We start from the raw sequence: 19,305 nt of genomic DNA on the forward strand, positions 1-19,305 counted from the left end.
TTCTCAGGGGGTGGCGGGGGAACTGCGTGTGACCTCATTGGAAAAGCTCCCATCCCCTCGGGGGCGGGGTGGGGGTGGGGCAAGCCGAGGTGGCTCTGGCTGGTACCACCCAGCTCCACAAAACACCAGGATCTTGGGTCTTTTACCCCCCTTATTCATCGGACTACCTCTCGCTTTTTTTTCTTTCTGGTCCTCCCTCTCCTCTTCCCCTCTCTTCTTCCTATTTCCAGATCTCCTTTGCTACGCGCTAAGACTGTAAGTGGCCACTCAGAGGTACCCTAAGTATTGTCTGTCTGTGATGCTTGGGGGTGAGAATTTGTCGTGTGTGGAGGGTCCTAGTAGGAGATGTGGGGAAAGACTACTAACTTTCTGTCAAAGTTGCTGCAAACACAGAGCCTTTGAAAGACTTTTTTCAGTCTTTTAAGCACCCCTTGGCCTGGTTCTGGAGCGTTCGGCCTTTAACTCAAGGAAGCATTATGACTACAACTCGTGGGTCCACATCATTCCACCTGATTTTTTTAAAGAAAGACAAATATATGAAATACAGCCTAACAGGTAAAGATTCTGGTGAAGAAATAGATTTATTGATATAGAAAGAAGTTCCCAGTATATTCTAGGGGAAAGAAGCAGACCACAGGATGGCACTTAAGGAAAAGATATGAGTAGGAAAAAAGTGTAAAATGTTAACAGTAATTTATCTCTGAGTAGAATGATTGTGGGAATGACTTTTGCTTGTCTATATTTTTTTTTCCTACAATGAACGTATTAAGCAATTTTTTAAAAATGCAAGTGTGAAGAGTGATAAATGAAGAAAAGGTAAAATGTTTGTGACTGGGTAGCCGTGAGTTATTTTACAGCTATCAAAGAGTAGGTAATTTACAATAAGGAGAGGACAGGAAAGTTCACCTCTTCCCAGAGGAATGTGATTAAAAAGCACCGAGAAATAATGGGTTTCTCCTACTTTAGGCCCAGCAGAGGTATCTGAGGCAGATGTGTGAGTGAGCCAGAGCTCTTTGCACATCACCACACTTCCATCTGAACAATATCCCAGAACCTGGGGATAAAGTCTGTTAGTTGCCTTAATATTGACCATGACCTCCTGGCCTAACCCATTCTTGAACTTCCAGGCAGTTGGTAAGGGGCCTTCGTCTTTGAGGAGTCACCATCCTGATTCATATGAGAGTTCCAGAAAGACACAGAATCCTTCAAAACTCAATCCCGATTCCAGTTTCTAATTTATTTTATTTTATTTATTTATTATTATTATTTTTTGGCTGTGTTGGGTCTTCGTTGCTGCACACGGGCTTTCTCTAGTTGCAGTGAGCGGGGGCTACTCTTCGTTGCGGTGCGCGGGCTTCTCATTGTGGTGGCTTCTCTTGTTGTGGAGCACGGGCTCTAGGCACGCGGGCTTCAGTAGTTGTAGCATGCAGTCTCAGTAGTTGTGGCTCGCAGGCTCTAGACCACAGGCTCAGTAATTGTGGCTCGTGGGCTTAGTTGCTCCACGGCATGTGGGATCTTCCTGGACCAGGGCTCGAACCCGTGTCCTCTGCATTGGCAGGCAGATTCTTAAACACTGTGCCACCAGGGAAGCCCCCGATTCCAGTTTCTTACAGAATTATATTTCTGTGTGCTCCCCAATCACATATCAGACAGTGTTTATGGGAATCTGCTCAGTCTTTTCTGTAATCTGTCCTCAGGGTGACATCAAAAGGGCAGAAGGAAAGCATTAGTAGTATGATGGGTGAAAAGGATGTAGGGTACAGAAGTTCAATGCTTGGCCTTTATTGCACGGTTTCTCAGTAGCAGTACTATTGACATTTGGGGCCAAGTAATTCTTTTTTTTTTTTTTTTTGGCCACACTGTGTAGCATGCGGAATCTTAGTTCCCTGACCAGGGATTGAACCCGTGTCCCCTGCAGTGGAAGCGCAGTGTCCTAACCACTGGACTGCCAGGGAATTCTGGGGCAAGGAATTCTTCACTGAAGGGAGCCATGCTGTTCTGTAGGATGTTTGCAGCACCCCTGGCCTCTACCCATGAGATGCCAGGAACACTCTCCAAGTCAGGACAATCAAAAAAATGTCTTCAACATGGCCAGATGCACTTCACTCCATCCCTTAAGAACCAATGCTTTAGCATTGCTCTTGGGTTCTAACCCTAACTCTCCTGTGTATTACCTGTGTGGCCTTTGGCACCCTCTGTGGGCCTCTTTCCTCACCTAGAAAATGGAATAGGAGCTTGTGGTAATACACAGGGTTGTTGGAGGATTATGCATGTTAACATGTAACGAAGACCCTCAATAAATGTTAACTATTTTTATGATATAATTAACAGAGGCTGCCTCAACCACATGTTCAATGGGTAAAAAATTCCTTAATGTGATATACGGCTACTGTATATGGAAGTTTGGAGACTGTCTGGCTTGGGTCTGACCCACTCACTTTACTGGGTGGAAGATTTCATTATTTGTCTCCATCATTTGCTAGTCCCAGCCATCCCCTCCCTGAAAACTTAACCTCTCCTGCCTCTTCCTGTCTCCTTCTCACAGCATCTGTCCCTACTTTGCTCATGGTGGATGGGAGCTGGCTATTTTGCAGTTTGAAGCAAGCACTTGGAATTCACCACGGGACCCTAACACTTCACGTGGCCTGGGGCAGAAGACTCTCTCCCCGTTCAGACAGGTCACAGCAAGGCCCTTATCCTCCTGGGCCTCCAGCTGTTCCCTGGAGAACTCAGAAAGAGTCACAGTGTGGGAGAGGAGCGACAGGGCAGGTTTCCACAGGCTCACACCTGCAGGGCCCTCCCTAGTTCTCCTTGGGACGCCTGGAAATTCGGAAGTGAGGCAGAGTTTTCCTGGCAGGGGAGCACATTGTAGAAGCAAATAATTCTTCCCTTGGGGAGTCCTCCAAGAATGCACCCCTCCCAGAGAGGAACGGGAACATATGGGACTCTCAGAAGTGGTGCATGGTCGTTTGGAGAAAATGAAATACACTTAAATTATACCGCTGTCGGGCTTCCCTGGTGGCACAGTGGTTGAGAGTCCGCCTGCCGATGCAGAGGACACGGGTTCGTGCCCCGGTCCGGGAAGATCCCACATGCCGCGGAGTGGCTGGGCCCGTGAGCCATGGCTGCTGAGCCTGCGCGTCCAGAGCCTGTGCCCTGCAGCGGGAGAGGCCACAACAGTGAGTGGTCCACGTACCGCAAAAAAAAAAATTATACCGCTGTCTTCGCGCATTATAAAGCAGGACCATGAGGTTGCAGGGTCATTACAAGCAATAAATACAGATCTCTCTGCTCAGGGCGTGGATTAGGACCTGAAAGAAATCTACTTAGGCAGGTGGCTGCAGTGAGTGCCTAAAATTACCCACAATAACTGAACGAAACCTGGAACGAGGTGTTTGAATGCAGCCCTTACGGGACGCCAGTCACCAAGTCAGCATTGTTCAGAATGTGAAATAATTGAGTCATTCTTGCCCAATTCGCCTTCTTTGATGCTATCGTTCAGACATAGCAAAGATTCTGGAAAACAAAGAAAATATGCTCAGTTGGGGAGATAAAGTGGTCAGAAGAATATTCGTTTCAGAGTGGTTTCCCATTCTGTCAAAATGGACACCTTTGTAGCATGTTGCTTCCTTGAGAGAAAGAGCTTAGGAAAGGTAACTGGAATTTCCATTCTTGTTGTTACAGCTGAAGTTTTAAAGAGGTTCCCAGCTAAGTGTGCACCTTTTGTTATAGTCCCCCTGGTAGGCAGATAATAATAACATAGTAATAATCACCACCGCTCATTGACTGCTGAAATACATGCCACCCACTAAGCTAAGTTGAAAATATCTCTCATGTCTCTGGTGTGGAGGCAAGTAGGGAAAGGGAAGCACGGAGAAGCCGAGCAGCTGGATCAGTGTTAGGGCTGGACTTGACCTAGTTATCTCCCCAACTCTGTGGTGTTGACTTTTTTTTTTCCTTTTTTTGGCCACACCATGCAGCTCACGGATCTTAGTTCCCTCACCAGGGATTGAACTCAGGCTGTGGCAGTGAAAGTTCAGAGTCCTAACCACTGGCCACCAGGGAATTCCCTGTGGTGTTGACTTTTGACCATGATGAATAAATGCCATAGGAGGAAAACATGGGCCACTACATGGCAGTGACCATTAAAGGACAGCCCATCCCAAACAGCCAGAGTCTTCTGCTTTTCAACACACGTGTATTGTCATCTCGCTGACAGGCCTGCCCTTCCTCCAAGCCAGTTATGTCATATCGTTGAGGTTGATGTTCTGTTATCACCGATGATCGGTTAGGTGAACACCTGTCCCATCAAGAAAGGGGGGGAAATGCTAATGGGAGGAACACGAAAAGCAGAGACAAAACCTCTTCTCAAGAAGGCAAATTCTCAAGAAATTACACTTGTTAAACTGCTTGAGGTCTGTCTCCAAAACATACGCCTAGCCCAAAAGCCTGGGTTTGTTTAGAGGCTGAAAATTGAACCGTGGGCTTTGACTTCACAAAATCTTAGTGAAATCACTCACAGTAAGCACGCAGAAGGGAAACAATATCCTTTTGCCAGAAAAAGGGCTGAAACAAAAGGTCTTTATTTTATGTCTGGGATAGTCCGTTTCATTTCATTAAGAAGCCCTAGATTTTGTTTTCAGTTCATGGTACGTGTTGATCGGTGCTCCTGGGGAGCCATTCTCCCGGAGGACCATACATACGTACTGTTCATACCCTCTGTAAATATAAAGTCATTACAGTGGCTCCCTTGAGGGAGAGATGGGATCGTGGATTCAGAGAGCAGGTAATCGGATGCCTAGGCAGAAAGTTAGAAGGCAACAGGGCGGATCGCCAGAAAGTAGCGGGAAACAAGATAGGGACCTGTTTACTGGAACTAGGATATAGTCAGGGACCTGAGCTTCAGAAACAACAGGAACCCAATTTCTAGTACAAAGGTAACTGTGCAGAATTGGACAAGCCAGAGGCTGATTTGGTGCTAAGCCACCCAACTCCCTGCATATGGTTTTTTAAATTCTTGAAGACTAGCAAGAGGTCTGGCTAATATACCCTCTCCCTGGAATGCCCTTCCAACCTTCGTTACCTGGTGAACTCATGCATTCTTTAAGACTCGGCTCAATTGTCTGAGGGTACACCGTGTCCTGTGACACTTAGTCCTCTGGATTTCAGTTTGGCAGCCTTCTCCCTCTTGATTCATAAGCTGATTTAATGGCATGCCTCCCTTGGGCCCCATGGCATTGTGTACCTTTTATACTTCATTGTGATTGTTATTGTAGGAAAGCATCCTATCATACTGGTTTGAAATATGAACTTTGAAGTCTGGAAGGCCTTAGTTTGAATCACGGCTCCACCACTTTCTACCTGTATGGCTTGGGGAAGTTGACTTTACATGTCTATTTCTCAGTTTTCTTATCTGTAAGATAGGTTCATAACTTGCTACCTCTGGCATCTGGTTGTACTGAAGTTAAATGAAAGGATGCGTGTAGAGCCCTTTGTATTGTCCCTAGCATGTGGGAAGCCCTCTAGTATCCAGTAATTTGGATTCTTTGGTTTCCAGCAAAAGAAACCAATTGTGGCTAACAGAATTGAAGGAAAACTGGACTAACAAAGCCTCAGGAAATATAGGAATCCAGGCTCTGCAGGGATCTAGGGAGCAGAAACCAATGGACAATTTCATCCGGATACCACTGGCAGAACAATAGGCTCCAGCAATCTTTGATCGATAGGTCATTGTAATCATATTTCTATTCCAGGGTGAAAGAATCTGACTGGTCTAGCTTGGGTCACATGCTCATACCTTGGAGAAGGAGTTCCAGCTGAGTAAAAGGAATGTGCTCAGCTGTTTTACATCCAGCTGGTGATCCTTAAGGCTTTTGCATATGTGACTCCTGCTAAAGACCATTGCAGATTTATTTATTTAATAACACAAGCACAGGATTAAAAAAAAAAAAGTTTTGAAGGCAGTGGCAAAATGTGAATGAAGATCAGAATCTTAAATATTAAGGAATTATGAACTTTGCTAGTGTGAAAATTCATTGAAGTTATGCTTTTAATACGATGCCTCTCTATTAGAGATATATATTGAAATAAGTAAAAGTGAAAGAATCACCGAATCTTGGCATAGATAACAGACCCTGAGTTCTCTTAATCTGACCTGGGACTCTTATAAGGCAGGAAGACCCTTCCAAGACTATTTTAACTTTTTAAAAGGTGTTTCATAGGTTGATCCAAAATCTATCGCTTTGTATTTTTTTGGTCCACTGATCTGGTTCTGACTTTTTTTTTTTCTTTAATTATTTATTTATTTATTTATTTATTTTTCCCTGTGTTAGGGCTTCATTGCTGTGTGCGGGCTTTCTCTCGTTGCGGCGAGTGGGGGCTACTCTTCGTTGCGGTGTGCAGGCTTCTCATTGCAGTGGCTTCTCTTGTTGCGGAGCACGGGCTCTAGGCGTGTGGGCTCAGTAGCTGTAGCTCGTGGGCTCTAGAGCGCAGGCTCAGTAGTTGTGGCACACGGGCTTAGTTGCTCTGCGACATGTGGAATCTTCCCAGACCAGGACTTGAACCTGTGTCCCCTGCATTGGCAGGCGGATTCTTAACCACTGCGCCACCAGGGAAGCCCCGGTTCTGACTTTTTTTTTTTTTTTGCAGTACGCGGGCCTCTCACTGTTGTGGCCTCTCCCGTTGCGGAGCACAGGCTCTGGACACGCAGGCTCAGCGGCCATGGCTCACGGGCCCAGCCGCTCTGCGGCACGTGGGATCTTCCCGGACCGGGGCACGAACCCGTGTCCCCTGCATCGGCAGGCGGACTCTCAACCACTGCGCCACCAGGGAAGCCCTGACTTTTGAAACAATAGAGAACAAATGTACTTCTATTTTACTTGTTTCTGCACACAATTATTTAGGGCTTAGCTTTCCTTATAAATGCTGGTTGAGTGAACAAGAGAGGCAACCAGGGGGAGGTTCCACTGAAAAGCGTTGTCTACAGGAGTCAAAGGGACACAGATCAAGACCTCCTCCTGCCTGTGCATGTAGGCGGATCTCTAAATTCAGTTTCTGCATCTATACAATGGGAATAAAGATAGGTATCTCCTTCCCAGGGCTGTTGTGAGAATTAAATGAAACAACGCATGGAAAGCACTCAGCATGCGACCCGGCACATAAGTAAGAGCTCAAGAAACATTAGCTGTGATCCTGCTGCTGCACTTTCAGGCTGCCCACCGAAAACCTGCCCATCTTATCTCAGTTGACAGAGATAAAAATACTTGTAAAAGCAAAGGAAGCAGGGCAAAACCATCACCACCTAGTTGAAACAGAAGGTCCTTCAGGAAACTTAGTTGCACAGGTCATCTCAGTCCTGTGGCAGCAGCAGGCCTTGAATCCACCGTCGCAGGGACTCGCTACTCTTGGTGCCTTTCTCTACCTCCACTGTTTAGCTCTTGACCTGTCTCTCTCATCTCTCAGTCTCTCTAAGAGACCGTACCTGATGGGTTTGTCCGTTCCTTACCCCGTACAAGGAGACTCTGATGGGCTGATCTCTCTTCTTCCCAGCCCACCTCATAGGATGCTCACCAGCTTACAGACTGGTTGCCTTTGACTCAGGTGACTGTCCTTGGTCTGTCTGGCCATGGCCAGGAGACCGAAATTGATGGGAGAATACTCAGATTATAACTAACTCTTGGTGAAAGCCAAATTATGAATGTTTATCACATTACCACAGAGATGCTATTTACCTATTGTATTTTCTCCACCTGGATTTCTTTCTATCCTATAGAATCCTATTTTTTTCCCTAGGCTTCAGATATAGTTCAAATCCCATTGTGTCCTTCAGCTTTTTTTTTTTTTAAACATAATGCAATGTTTGCCAAGCCACACTGGTTAGGATTTCTTGAATTCCTACCACGTGCCAGGCACTGTAGTGGGCACTTCATAACGGTCCTCCTAGGGCCATCGTCATCCCCACTTTATAGACAAAGAATCTTAGACTCAAAGCTTAAGCCACAACTCCCAGGCCACATAGCATTAAATTCCAGAAAATGGATTTTTATGAACAACTGTTAGTTTTTATTGTTTTACATCCTTTTCTATTATCTCATTTACTCCTTCCAAAACCCTGTGAGGTAAGTGCAGTCATAACACCCATTTTAGAAAAGACACAGAGATGCTAACGATCTTGCCCAAGGCTACACAGCTAATAAATGGTGGAGCTGGGACTCCATATTCTATGTTTCAGATTCCCAAGCCTGCTTTTCCCTCCAACTCTTCATCTCCCCCTCCTGCCTTAATCCTTAACTTTCCCTTCTCACACACCTAACACTCATAAATCTTCGTTAAGCTCACTTATAGGTGAGATAAACCCTTGTAAGTGAAAATATAAAGGATTTATTCTCTTTCTGGAACTTCCCTTGATGATTCAGCATTAAGGGTGGAATTTTTCAAATGATTTGACCGTCTCAGTGGTAAACTCTTTCACGGCCTTTTTAAGCTGCTGGATTTATTTCTCAAACGTTTCCTTATTGTGGAAAGGGAGGAAAAAATAAAAAAGGCAAATGCCCAAGGCCTGTCAGGATTTTGCAGAGCTAAGGACAAGACTACCCCCACCCCGTGCCACTTCAGTCCGGGTTTATCTTGCCTCTCACCAAGTTGAGAGCACGTTCTCTTCCAGGACCCTAGCTGTGAGCTCTCTTCGGGTATTATGTCTCTTCATGCATTATTCATCAGTGGGGCTCCAACAGTAGAGAAAACCTTCTAGGCCTCAGCTGGCGCACTCACCCATGCCAGAGCGCCTGCCTTCACCAGCCAGCTTCCACAGGACGGCATGAGGAAAACACAAGACTCTCCTCCCCTCCCCACCTCTTGGTAGTCAGCTCTCTCCTAAAAGAGGGACCTGGCCTCTTAGACTGAAGGAGCAAAGGCCCAGAAAAGGCAGTGCAGGGAGCGAGGCCCAGAATGCCCTGATTTGCATGAGAAAGACCAATATTAAGTAGTACGAGAGCTCAGCTTCCAGCCAGAGGGAAAGCCTGGAGCCTGGAAGGATGAGAGGAAAGGAGAGAGGGTGCGATTGAAACTCTCCTGGTGGATGGGGGCGAGGTAAACGTGGGGCTCTCACACCCACCCTGAGTCTGAAAACGACAGAGCCACAGGCCTCCAGGTTCGATCATTTAGTAGTGCTTACTCAGCAGACTTCTGTTTTCAGCCCTCAGAGCTCAACTGGGCTTTGTTTCGAAGCTGTCTCAGGTATTCTGAGCTCCCAGGATGTGTGTCGAAGAATGGGCAACCAAGAGTAAAGTTGGCTTTGCAGTTGGTGACCATGTTGGATTTTTCTTTAATTCACCTTCCAACACACAAAAGCCTTCTGTAGAAGATGTTATCTGCATGTCCACGTATATCCACATAGATTCATACGTACACACAGCTGTACATACGTGTTGCAGATAGCTTTTAAGAGGGAAATAAAGCACAACCATCCCCTAGTTTCTGAAAATTCTCTGCGAGAAACTACATGAGGAAATGAAATCATGCAGAGAGAAGGGAAGGAATCTGAAGGAACCAACTTCTGTACTGTTTTTCAGGTTTTACATCGAGAGCATATCATTCCTGAAGGATAAAACCACCGTGGAGCTGTTTTTCCTGAACGCAAAGGCCTGTGTGCACAAGGTAAGGGCCCCATTTGTTATGGTCATTGGCAGACTCCAGAGGGACTGGAGAAGGAGGGAGCAATGGCAGAGCCTTTGTTTTCATGTTCAAATGGAGAAAAAAAGGGCATAATCTTTTTCCTTGACATATCCTTCCCCACCAAACAAATAAACCAAAAAAAAAAAGAAAGAAAGAAATAAAAAAAGGCAGTTCTTCTCAAATTCTGAGTTGGGAAGACAGCCATATACAGAGGCATTGTGCTCACACAGAATTACCACGGCCTTAAGTGCAGCTCATACTCCACACGGAATGACCCAGAAGGACGCAAAGATGGATCATGCAGACTGTGATCGAAGCCTCACAAAAGTCAGGCCAGAAATCTTTTTTAACAGAATACGGCCTACATCTATCGTAATTCAAAACCAGTCTTCTTTAGGGGCTTCTGCTCAAAGCCATGTGTTTTAAGGCAGAGTCTCAGTTACCCGTGGGCAAGGGACCTGTTTTTTGCTTTGTTGTTTCCATCCAGTCCATGGAGGATACACAGCTTTTGTAAAATTCAATACACACGAATTGCTAGAAAAATTATCCCATGCCTGGATGTTGCAGCCATGTCCGTCAGATTGCTGTCGAAGTTGTAGACACTCTCCATTTTTATCATAGCTCCTTGCAGATAAGCGTTGCTTTAAAGGCCTCTAGTCTGGCCTCCTCAAACCATACCCTGCGCAACGGCAGGGAGTCTGTGGGCCAAGACAGGCTCAGTTGGAGCCCAGCTCCTCCCTTCAAGGTTATGTTCTCAGTGTTGAGGATCTCAGATCCCACGCCTGCTTCCAGGGCCGGTGGGAACCCCTTCTGCCCATATATATCACCCTAAATCTGAGGGGTGGCCAGAGACAGCTGGATGATGCCTGGCCTGGAAGGACAAGGGGGCAGACTGTGGGTTAGGACACCTGCCTTGGTACTCCTCCCTCAGCCCCCAAAGCGGTAAGGGTGGCCCACTGCACACATGCAGCTTTAATTAGTGTAAGACTCAGCAAGGAGCAGAGTTTTTTTTGTTGTTGTTTTTTAATAGCTTTATTGAGATGTAATTGACTACGTAATTTTCTACATCTTATTAGAAGTAATACCCTTGAAATGATCACTACAATCAAGATAGTGAATATAGCCAGCAACTACAGATCTGCTTTTTCTCACAGTAGATTATATTTTCTAGAGTTTTATGTAAGTGGAGTCATACAGTAGATAATCTTTTTGTCTTTTTTCAGTGAGCATAATTGTTTTGAGATTCATCCATGTTGCTGCATGTATCAATAGCACTTTGCTTTTTATTGCTAAGTAATATTCCACTGTATGGCTATACCTTACATTGTTTTGTTTTTGTTTTTTTGGCCGCACTGCATGGCATGCAGGATCGCGGGATCTTAGTTCCGCGACCAGGGATTGAACCCGTGCCCCCTGCAGTGGCAGCACGGAGTCTTACCCACCGAACCACAGGGAAGTCCCTATACCTTACATTGTTTATGCATTCACCTGTGCGTTTTTTTTTTCTTTTTCTCCCAGTTTTACTGGGATATAATTGACATATAATATTGTGTAAGTTTAAGGTGTACAGTATGATGATTTGATATGTGCACATATTTCGAAATGATCCATTTACCTGCTGATGAACATTTAGATTATGCAAGTTTGGGGACTATTACAAATAAAACTGCTATAAACATCCATGTACAAGTCATTGTATACACATATATTTTCTTTTCTTCTTGGGCAAATACCTGGGAGTAGAATGGCTAGGTCATATGGTAGATAGATTTAACTTTTTAAGGTTCTGCCAAACTCTTTTCCAAAGTGGTTGTTCTATTTTAAATTCCCACCAGCAGTTTATGAGATTTCTAGTTCCTTCATATCTTTGTCAACACATGGCGTCAACATCTTTTCCATTTTAGCCATTCTAATAGGAGTGTAGTAGCATCTCATTGCTGTTTTAATTTCCATTTCCCTGATGACATATGATGTTTGAGTGTCTCTTACGTGCTTATTTTACCATCATTATATCTTTTTTATGTTTGAATCTTTTGCCCAATTTCTTTGGGTTGCTGTTTTCTTCTCATGAGTTTTCAGAGTATATATATTCTGGATATAAGTACTTTATTGGTTATATGGATTACAAATATTTTCTCCCAGTCTGTGGCTTGCTGTTCATTCTCTTCATGTCTTTCAAAGACTAAAAGGCTTTTATTTTGTTGAAGTCTATTTTATCAATTTGTTCCTTTATGGATTGCAATATTGTATCTCAGTAAACTTTGCCTAACCCAGGGTCACAAAGATTTTCTCCTGTGTTTTCTTCCAAAAGTTTTAGAATTTTAGGTATTGCATTAGGTCTATTATCCATTTTGAATTAATTTTTATATATGACACAAAGTTCAGATTGAAGTTCTTTTTTTCTTTTTTTTTTTTTTTGCATATGGATATTCAGTGGCGCCAGTGCCATTTGTTGAAAAGGCTGTCATTTCTCTATTACATTGCCTTTGCACCTTTAAGAAAAATTAGTTGTCCATATATGTGTGGGTTTACTTTTGGACTCTATTCCGTTCCATTGACCTATTTGTCAGCCTTTATGGCAATAATATACTGTTTTGATTACTGCAGCTTTGAATTGTGTATTGAAATCAGAACAAAGCTTAACTTTGTTCTTTTTAAAAGTTGTCTTATTTATTCTAAGTTTTTTGCATTTCCATATAAATTTTAGAATCAGCTTGTCAATTTCTACCCAAAACAAACAAACAACCCTACTGATACTTTTATTAGGATTGCATGAATTCATAGACCAAGGTGGGAAGAATTGACAGTTTAACAACATTGAGTCATCAGACCCATGAACAAGATATATATATATCCATTTATTTAGATCATCTTTAGTTTTCAGTATATAGGTCTTTTGTTAGACCTGTCCCTATGTCTTACATATTATTTGATACAATTGTAAATGGTATCTTTTTATTTCAATTTCTGAATGTTCATTTTCAGTATATAGAAATCGAATTGATATTGAATCCTGCTAAACTCATTTATAACTTTTGGTAACTTTTTTGTAGATTTCATCAGGTTTACTTTATAGATCATCTGCTAATAAAGATAGCTTTACTTCTTCCTTTTCAATCTGTGTGCCTTTTTATTAGTTGTCCAATTTATAGCCATAGTTCATATTTTCTTATTATCCTTTTAATATGTGCAGTCTATAGTGGTATTGCCTCTCTCGATCCTGATATTAATAAATAGTGTCTTCTCTCTTTTTTATTTCTTATCATTCTGGCCAGAAGTTTATCTGTATCGAGCCTCTCAAAGAATCAGCTTTTGGTTTCAATGATTTTCTCACTGAAAAAAAATTTTTTTTCTACATCATTGATTTCTGCTATGATCTTTATTAGTTTATATTTTATCATTATTATTGCCTTTCTTCTTCCTTTGGGTTTAATTTGCTCTTCATATACCAGTCTCTTAAGATGAAAGCTGAGATCACTGATTAAAGATGTTTCTTTTGTAATATATGCATTTAGTACTGTAACATTTTCTAAGTACTGATTTTGTATTCCACAAATACTGATATGTTGTGTTTTCATTTTCATTCATTTGTAAATATTTTTAAATTTCCTTTTTGATATATCTTCATTGGCTCATTGTTATTTAGAAGAGTATAGTTTGGTTTCCAGAAATTTGAGGACTTTTAGGGATCTTTTATTTACCTCTAATTAAATCTCACAGTGGTCAGAAAACACACTTTGTGTAAATTAAATTCTTTTAAATTTAATGTGACTTATTTATTGCCCAGAATATGCTTCGTCTTGGTAAGTGGTCCATGTGCACTTGGGAAGAATGTGTATTCTGCTATCGTTGGGTGGACATTCTATAAATGTTAACCAAGTCAATTTGATAGTATTGTTTAAGTCTACTACTCTTGCTGATTGTGTGTCTACTTCCTGTATCAGTTATTGACAGAGAGGTACTGAAATCTCTAGCTATGATTGTGGATTTTTCTATTTCTCTTTGTAAGTTCTATCAGTTTTTGTTTCATGTATTTTGAAGTTTTGTTATTAGGGTATAAACGTTTAGGAATGCTATATCGATACTCTTGACTATCTTTATAGAATGATCCTCTTTATCCTGGTAATATTCTTTATTCTGAAATCTGCTTTGATATTAATATAACCACTTCACATTTCTTTTGATCAGTGTTAACATGGTAAGTCTTTTTCCATCCTTTTAATTGTAAACTGTTTGTATCTGTGTATTTAAAGTGAATTTCTTACAGACAACATATAATTGCATCTTGATATTTTTACCCATTTTATTTATCCATTTATCCATCTTGGTCTTTTAACTGGTTGTTTACATTATTTACATTTAATGTGATTATTGACATGGTTAAGTTTGTCTGTCTTGCTCTTTGTTTTCTATTTGTCCCATCTGTTCTATGTTCCTTTTTTCTGCCTTCTCTCGGATTTATTGAGTATTTTATGATTTCATTTTATCTCCTTTGTTGGATTACTAGCTGTAACTCTTTGTTTTATTTTTTCTGTGATTGCTTTAGGGTTTATAGTATACATCTTTAACTTATCAAGTCTACCTTCAAGTGATCTTGTACGATTTCACATGTAGTACAAGAACCTCATAATAGTATATTTCTATTTCTTCATTCTCAGCCTTTATGCTGTCAGTGTCATATGTTTTATTTTTAGATGTGTTATAGATGCACATGACATTGTTATTGTTTTTGTGTAAACATTTGATCATCTCTGTCTGCTTTTAAAATTTTCTCTTTATCACTGCTTTGAACAATTTGATATAGCTTTCTCCTTCATGGTTCTTGTGATTGGTGTTTATTGAGCATCTTGGACTTGTGGGTTTATAGTTTTTATCAAATTTGGGAATATTTCAGCCATAATTTCTTCAACTATTTTTTTCTGTCCCCATCCATGCCTCCTTTGCAAACTCCAATTGCGCATATACTAGGCCACCTAAAGTTATCCCACAGCTAAGTGATGTTCTTTTCTTTCTTTCTTTTTGTGTTTTATTTTGATAATTTCTATTGCAGTATCTTCAATTTTATTCATCTTTTCTCTTAGAATTTATTCTGCCATTTATCCCACCCTGTATACTGAAGTTTTTATCTTTAGAAGTTTGAGATTTGGGTCTTTTTAAAATCTTGCCTGTGGCTACTTAACTTTTTAAACATATGGGCTACAGTTATAATAAGTGTTTTAATGTCTTCATCTGCTTACTCTCTTTTATTTTTTTGGCCGCACTGTGCGGCTTGCAGGATCTTAGTTCCCTGACCAGGAATTGGACCTGGGCCCTGGCAGTGAGAGCGCGGAGTCCTAACCGCTGGACAGCCAAGAAGTCCCTTCATCTGCTTATTCTAATATTTGTGTCAGTTTGGGTGGTTCTGATTGATTGATTTTTCTCCTCATTATGGGTCATGTTTTCCTACCTATTTGCATGCCTGATAATTTTTTATTGGATGCTGGACATTTTTAATTGTATCTTTTGGGGTGCCACGTATTTTCATATTCCTTAAATATTCTTGACATTTGTTTGGGGATACAGTTTAGTTACTTGGATGCAGTTTGATTTTTCAAGGTCTCACTTTTATGATTTGTTAGGCTGGACCAGAGCAGTACTCATTCTAGAGCCAATTATTGCCCATGACTGAGGCAAGACCTTCCTCAGTACTCTACTCAATGCCCCATGAATTACGAGTTTTTTCAGTCTGACTGCTGGGAACAGGCACCATTTTCAGCCCTGTGTGAAGACCAGGCACCCTTCCCTTTCATCCTTTTGGCTAGTTCTTTCCCCAGCCTTGGGTAGTCTCCTTCCACGCATGCAGTGATCAGTACTCAGCTAAATACTCAAAGAAGACCCACTGTATAGCTTCAAGAGTCTCTCTTGGTGCAGCTCTCTTTTCTCTAGCACTCTGTTCTACAAATTCCATCCATTTCAGTTTCCCCATTTTCTCAGCTTCAGCTGCACAACTCCAAAAGTCCACCTTGCTCCGTCTGGGTTTCCCCTTCACAGCCTGGAAACCGTCTCATGGCAGCAAGTAGGAACAGTCAGGGTTTACTGCATTCAAGGTTCACTGTCCATTGCTGCCTGATGTTCCGTGTTTTGAAAACTGTTGTTTCATATTTATTGTCTAGTTTTTTTACTTTTTTTCAGGAAACAGGGTAAATCCAGCCCCTGTTACTCCATCTTAGCCAGAAGCAAAAGTACTCAAAGCAGAGTTTTTGGCTACTTCTATGAGGAAAGTGTAATGTCTCCAGCACCAAAGACTTTGTGAGAGCCTCTTTTTGTGAGATGTGGGTTTTCTTAAGAACACGATGGTTTGACTGATAAGCAGACACCTGTATAGCCAATGTGGCATTTACTGAGTCAGGAAAATATTTCGTAAACAACAGTTGGTGATCATGTCTTATGTGGAGAAATACAGTTACCCCTTGTGATATTTCTCACTGCCTAGCTGGCCAAGGTCCAAAGAAATAGCCTCCTTGATGACTTGTTTGCTCTGTTGCTAATAGAAAGAAAAATAGGATGCAAATTTTGACTCTTAGTATTTCTTTTGTAGTTTTGTATGCTATTTCTGTTGGTCTTGAAGAAGCAGAGTTCTTTTAAATTCTCCTCTGTCATATGTCAGGTCCTAGGAGCTCCTTTCTAAATGAGAGTATTCCATGACTTGTCAAAGGATTCAGAACTTTTACAAAGCATAATGTTGTAAGGCACTATGACTTAACGTTATTGGGATAATTTTTAAAAATTCATCTGTAGGAATTTACAGTTTGGTATTTTCTAGGTAATATGTAGATGGCTAGTAATGTAATCCCAAGAGATGTTACAGGATCCAGTAAATAAGATAACAGGATTGGGCAGCTGTTTGGTAAAGCAGCTTTCAAGTAATTTCTTAAGATGTACAATAATTTAAGAACATTCTGCATAAGGAATATGCAGAGCTATTATGTGGGGAAAGTGTCCTTGGCAAATTATACCAGCAGGACACCCTGGGCCTTAAAAACACCCCCCATTTATCTCAGCTTCCTTTTAGTCACTGCTCTGGGGAAATAAAAGTGTCCTCAATAACTTAGAACTCAGGGGCTGTTGTTACAGAGTTGGCAGGTCATAGCACTAACAAATATTAAATATGAATAATTTACCAGGCACTTACTATACGTATTCATGCATTTACTTTTCATTCCAACCCTATTAGATAAGTTAGGTAACTTACCTATTAGGTAAGTTCTATTATTATTATCACCCATTCTATAGATGGGAATATTGAGGTACACAGGTTAAGTAACATACACAAACCTCACATAGTTAATAAGTGGAGGAGCCAAGGTTCATCCCAGGCAGTATAATGCCAGAGTCCACGAGTTTAACCATGACACATCCTAGCTCTTGATGGATAAGGGCTGTCTGCCCACTGCACGTGGCATATTTGTGGCATCCTGAATTTAAGCTTCAGAAGTGCACTAGTGCTCTTGTTGGTACAAAACCTACCAGAATGTTAGAAACTGCCTATATGGTTCAAGAGTTCCCCAGAAGAGAGCTGTTGTCTTGAGTTTTCCTTCAAGTGAAGGCTCCCGAACCTGTTTGGTGAGAATGCAGAGGGCACACTTTGCCTGCACACAGCCATAACCTGTGCCAGGTGGTGATGATGGGGAAATGCCCAAACTGATGCTGGGGAACCCTGGGAGCCCTCAACATGTGGGCTGTGGTCCACCTTAGACAACCTGCAGCCTGCTTGGAAAAGCCTTAAATGCATGAGAAACCCACTGCAGGTTTGCCTGCAGTGATGGTTTTTGGAGGCCTCCTCAACCATATGTGTGATTTTAGTAATCAAACAACATTTATCACAACCATCCCATTTTTAAAATCAGCGATTTGAAGACATGCTTGGAAAATTAAAATACTATTGGCTACCTTGTCTCTTTAGGTGTGTATAAAATTATTATAATAATGAGATGACAGAAAATGTGGAAAAGCAGGTGGGGTTCAAGAGGTGCTCTGTGGTAGAGACCGTGCATGGGGGTGGGTGGGGAGGAAGAGGAGGACGGTAGCTCGACTTACTGAGAGCTCAGCAAACAGCCGATACTGATTTTTTCATGTATTGACTCATCTAAGCCTTGCAACAGCCAATAATGTTATTTATTATTACTTTAACAAATGAGCAAATGGAGGCATAAATAAGGTAAATAATTTGGCCATGGGTAAATAGCTCATTAGTAGTGAAGGAATCACTAGGCAGTCTGGCTACAGAAACCATAGTATTTGTCTTTATTCATTCAATAAAAAATTATTGCATTCCAATTAAGGGCTAGGATTTCTGATGAGTGCTGCATTATCAGTGTAATATTTAGCACTGCTGCCTTCCTGTGGCCCATCCTAAGTCTTAAGGATTCTCTCATTTGTACATTTGTGTATGGGTGTGTGTTGTGTTTATTTTAAAGGCAATGTACATGATGGTACTTCCTAACATAATATTTCTGAAAGATACCAGGGACCTTGGAGGGACTGAGCATACCCAGAATTCCATGATGTTATGTGTTACTCCTTCCAAAAATCACATAGAAAGCCATTTGAAACATTTTCCTAGTTCTGCAATACTATAAGAAATCTCACAAACAGAATTAGGATTTTGTAATCACACACACGTGCACACGCACACACACACACACACACTAATATCGTACTTTAAATCTGCAGCTCAAGAATCTACCTCTGGGCTTCCCTGGTGGTGCAGTGGTTGGGAGTCCGCCTGCCGATGCAGGGGACACGGGTTCGTGCCCCGGTACGGGAGGATCCCACATGCCGCGGAGCGGCTGGGCCCGTGAGCCATGGCCGCTGAGCCTGCGCGTCCAGAGCCTGTGCTCCGCAACGGGATAGGCCACAACAGTGAGAGGCCTGCGTACTGCAAAAAAAAAAAAAAAAAAAAAAAAAAAAAAAAAAAAAAAAGAATCTACCTCATGATCATAAGCTATTTTCTTATGAAAAAGTTTAAAAATTTTTGAATATTAGACCACATTCTTGGAAATTCAAGAAGTGAATTTGACAAAGGCTTGACAAAGGCTTCAAGAAGTCCTTCAATATATAGGTGTGTGATTTTGTTTAACCCAATATTTTCCAAACTTACTTGCAGATGTAATTCTTCTTTCAAGCAGTGCTTACCAGTGAACTGCTGACCACGCTTTTGAAAGTGATGTTCTAGATATATCCTATACTGTTAAATAATAATACAAGACAACTGTAAGCTTCCTCGGTTTTGCCTTAGGTTAGATCTGGCCACAAGATAAAACCTAGGTCTATTCTGATTCTGTTTTTTGGCCATGCCCCATGGCTTGTGGAATCTTAGTTCCCTGACTAGAGATTGAACCCGGGCCCTCAGCAGGGAGAGAACAGAGTCCTAACCACAGGACCGCCGGGGAATTCCTTATTCTGATTCTTTAAATAAAACATCTTAGGACTCAGTCAAGAGATGTTAATCTGAGTACAAGGCAGTTAGGATCTCCTCTGCTCTAGGCTTTAACAGGAGCAGGTACCATATCAAGATGCAGGAGAAAATGGCTCAGTGATGCCTTCAGAGATTTTACTGTGCCCCCTGCTTTCATAAGCACTCATCTCTTTGTA

At 41.8% G+C, this 19,305-nt stretch overlaps 1 protein-coding gene across 1 annotated transcript in view; it reads left to right on the top strand.

The window, feature by feature from the left end:
- Positions 1 to 19,305, top strand: part of FRMD4B (FERM domain containing 4B) — a gene marked incomplete at both ends in the record, with an annotated part of 179,538 nt that overhangs the window by 73,087 nt on the left and 87,146 nt on the right. The window contains one exon of the mRNA XM_079712814.1: positions 9,570 to 9,654. Coding sequence (XP_079568940.1) covers positions 9,570 to 9,654 — 85 coding nt within the window. The remainder of the gene's footprint in view (positions 1 to 9,569; positions 9,655 to 19,305) is intronic.

This window comes from Hyperoodon ampullatus (assembly GCF_949752795.1).
Source record: "Hyperoodon ampullatus genome assembly, chromosome: 10".
Classification (NCBI taxonomy): Eukaryota; Metazoa; Chordata; class Mammalia; order Artiodactyla; family Ziphiidae; genus Hyperoodon; species Hyperoodon ampullatus.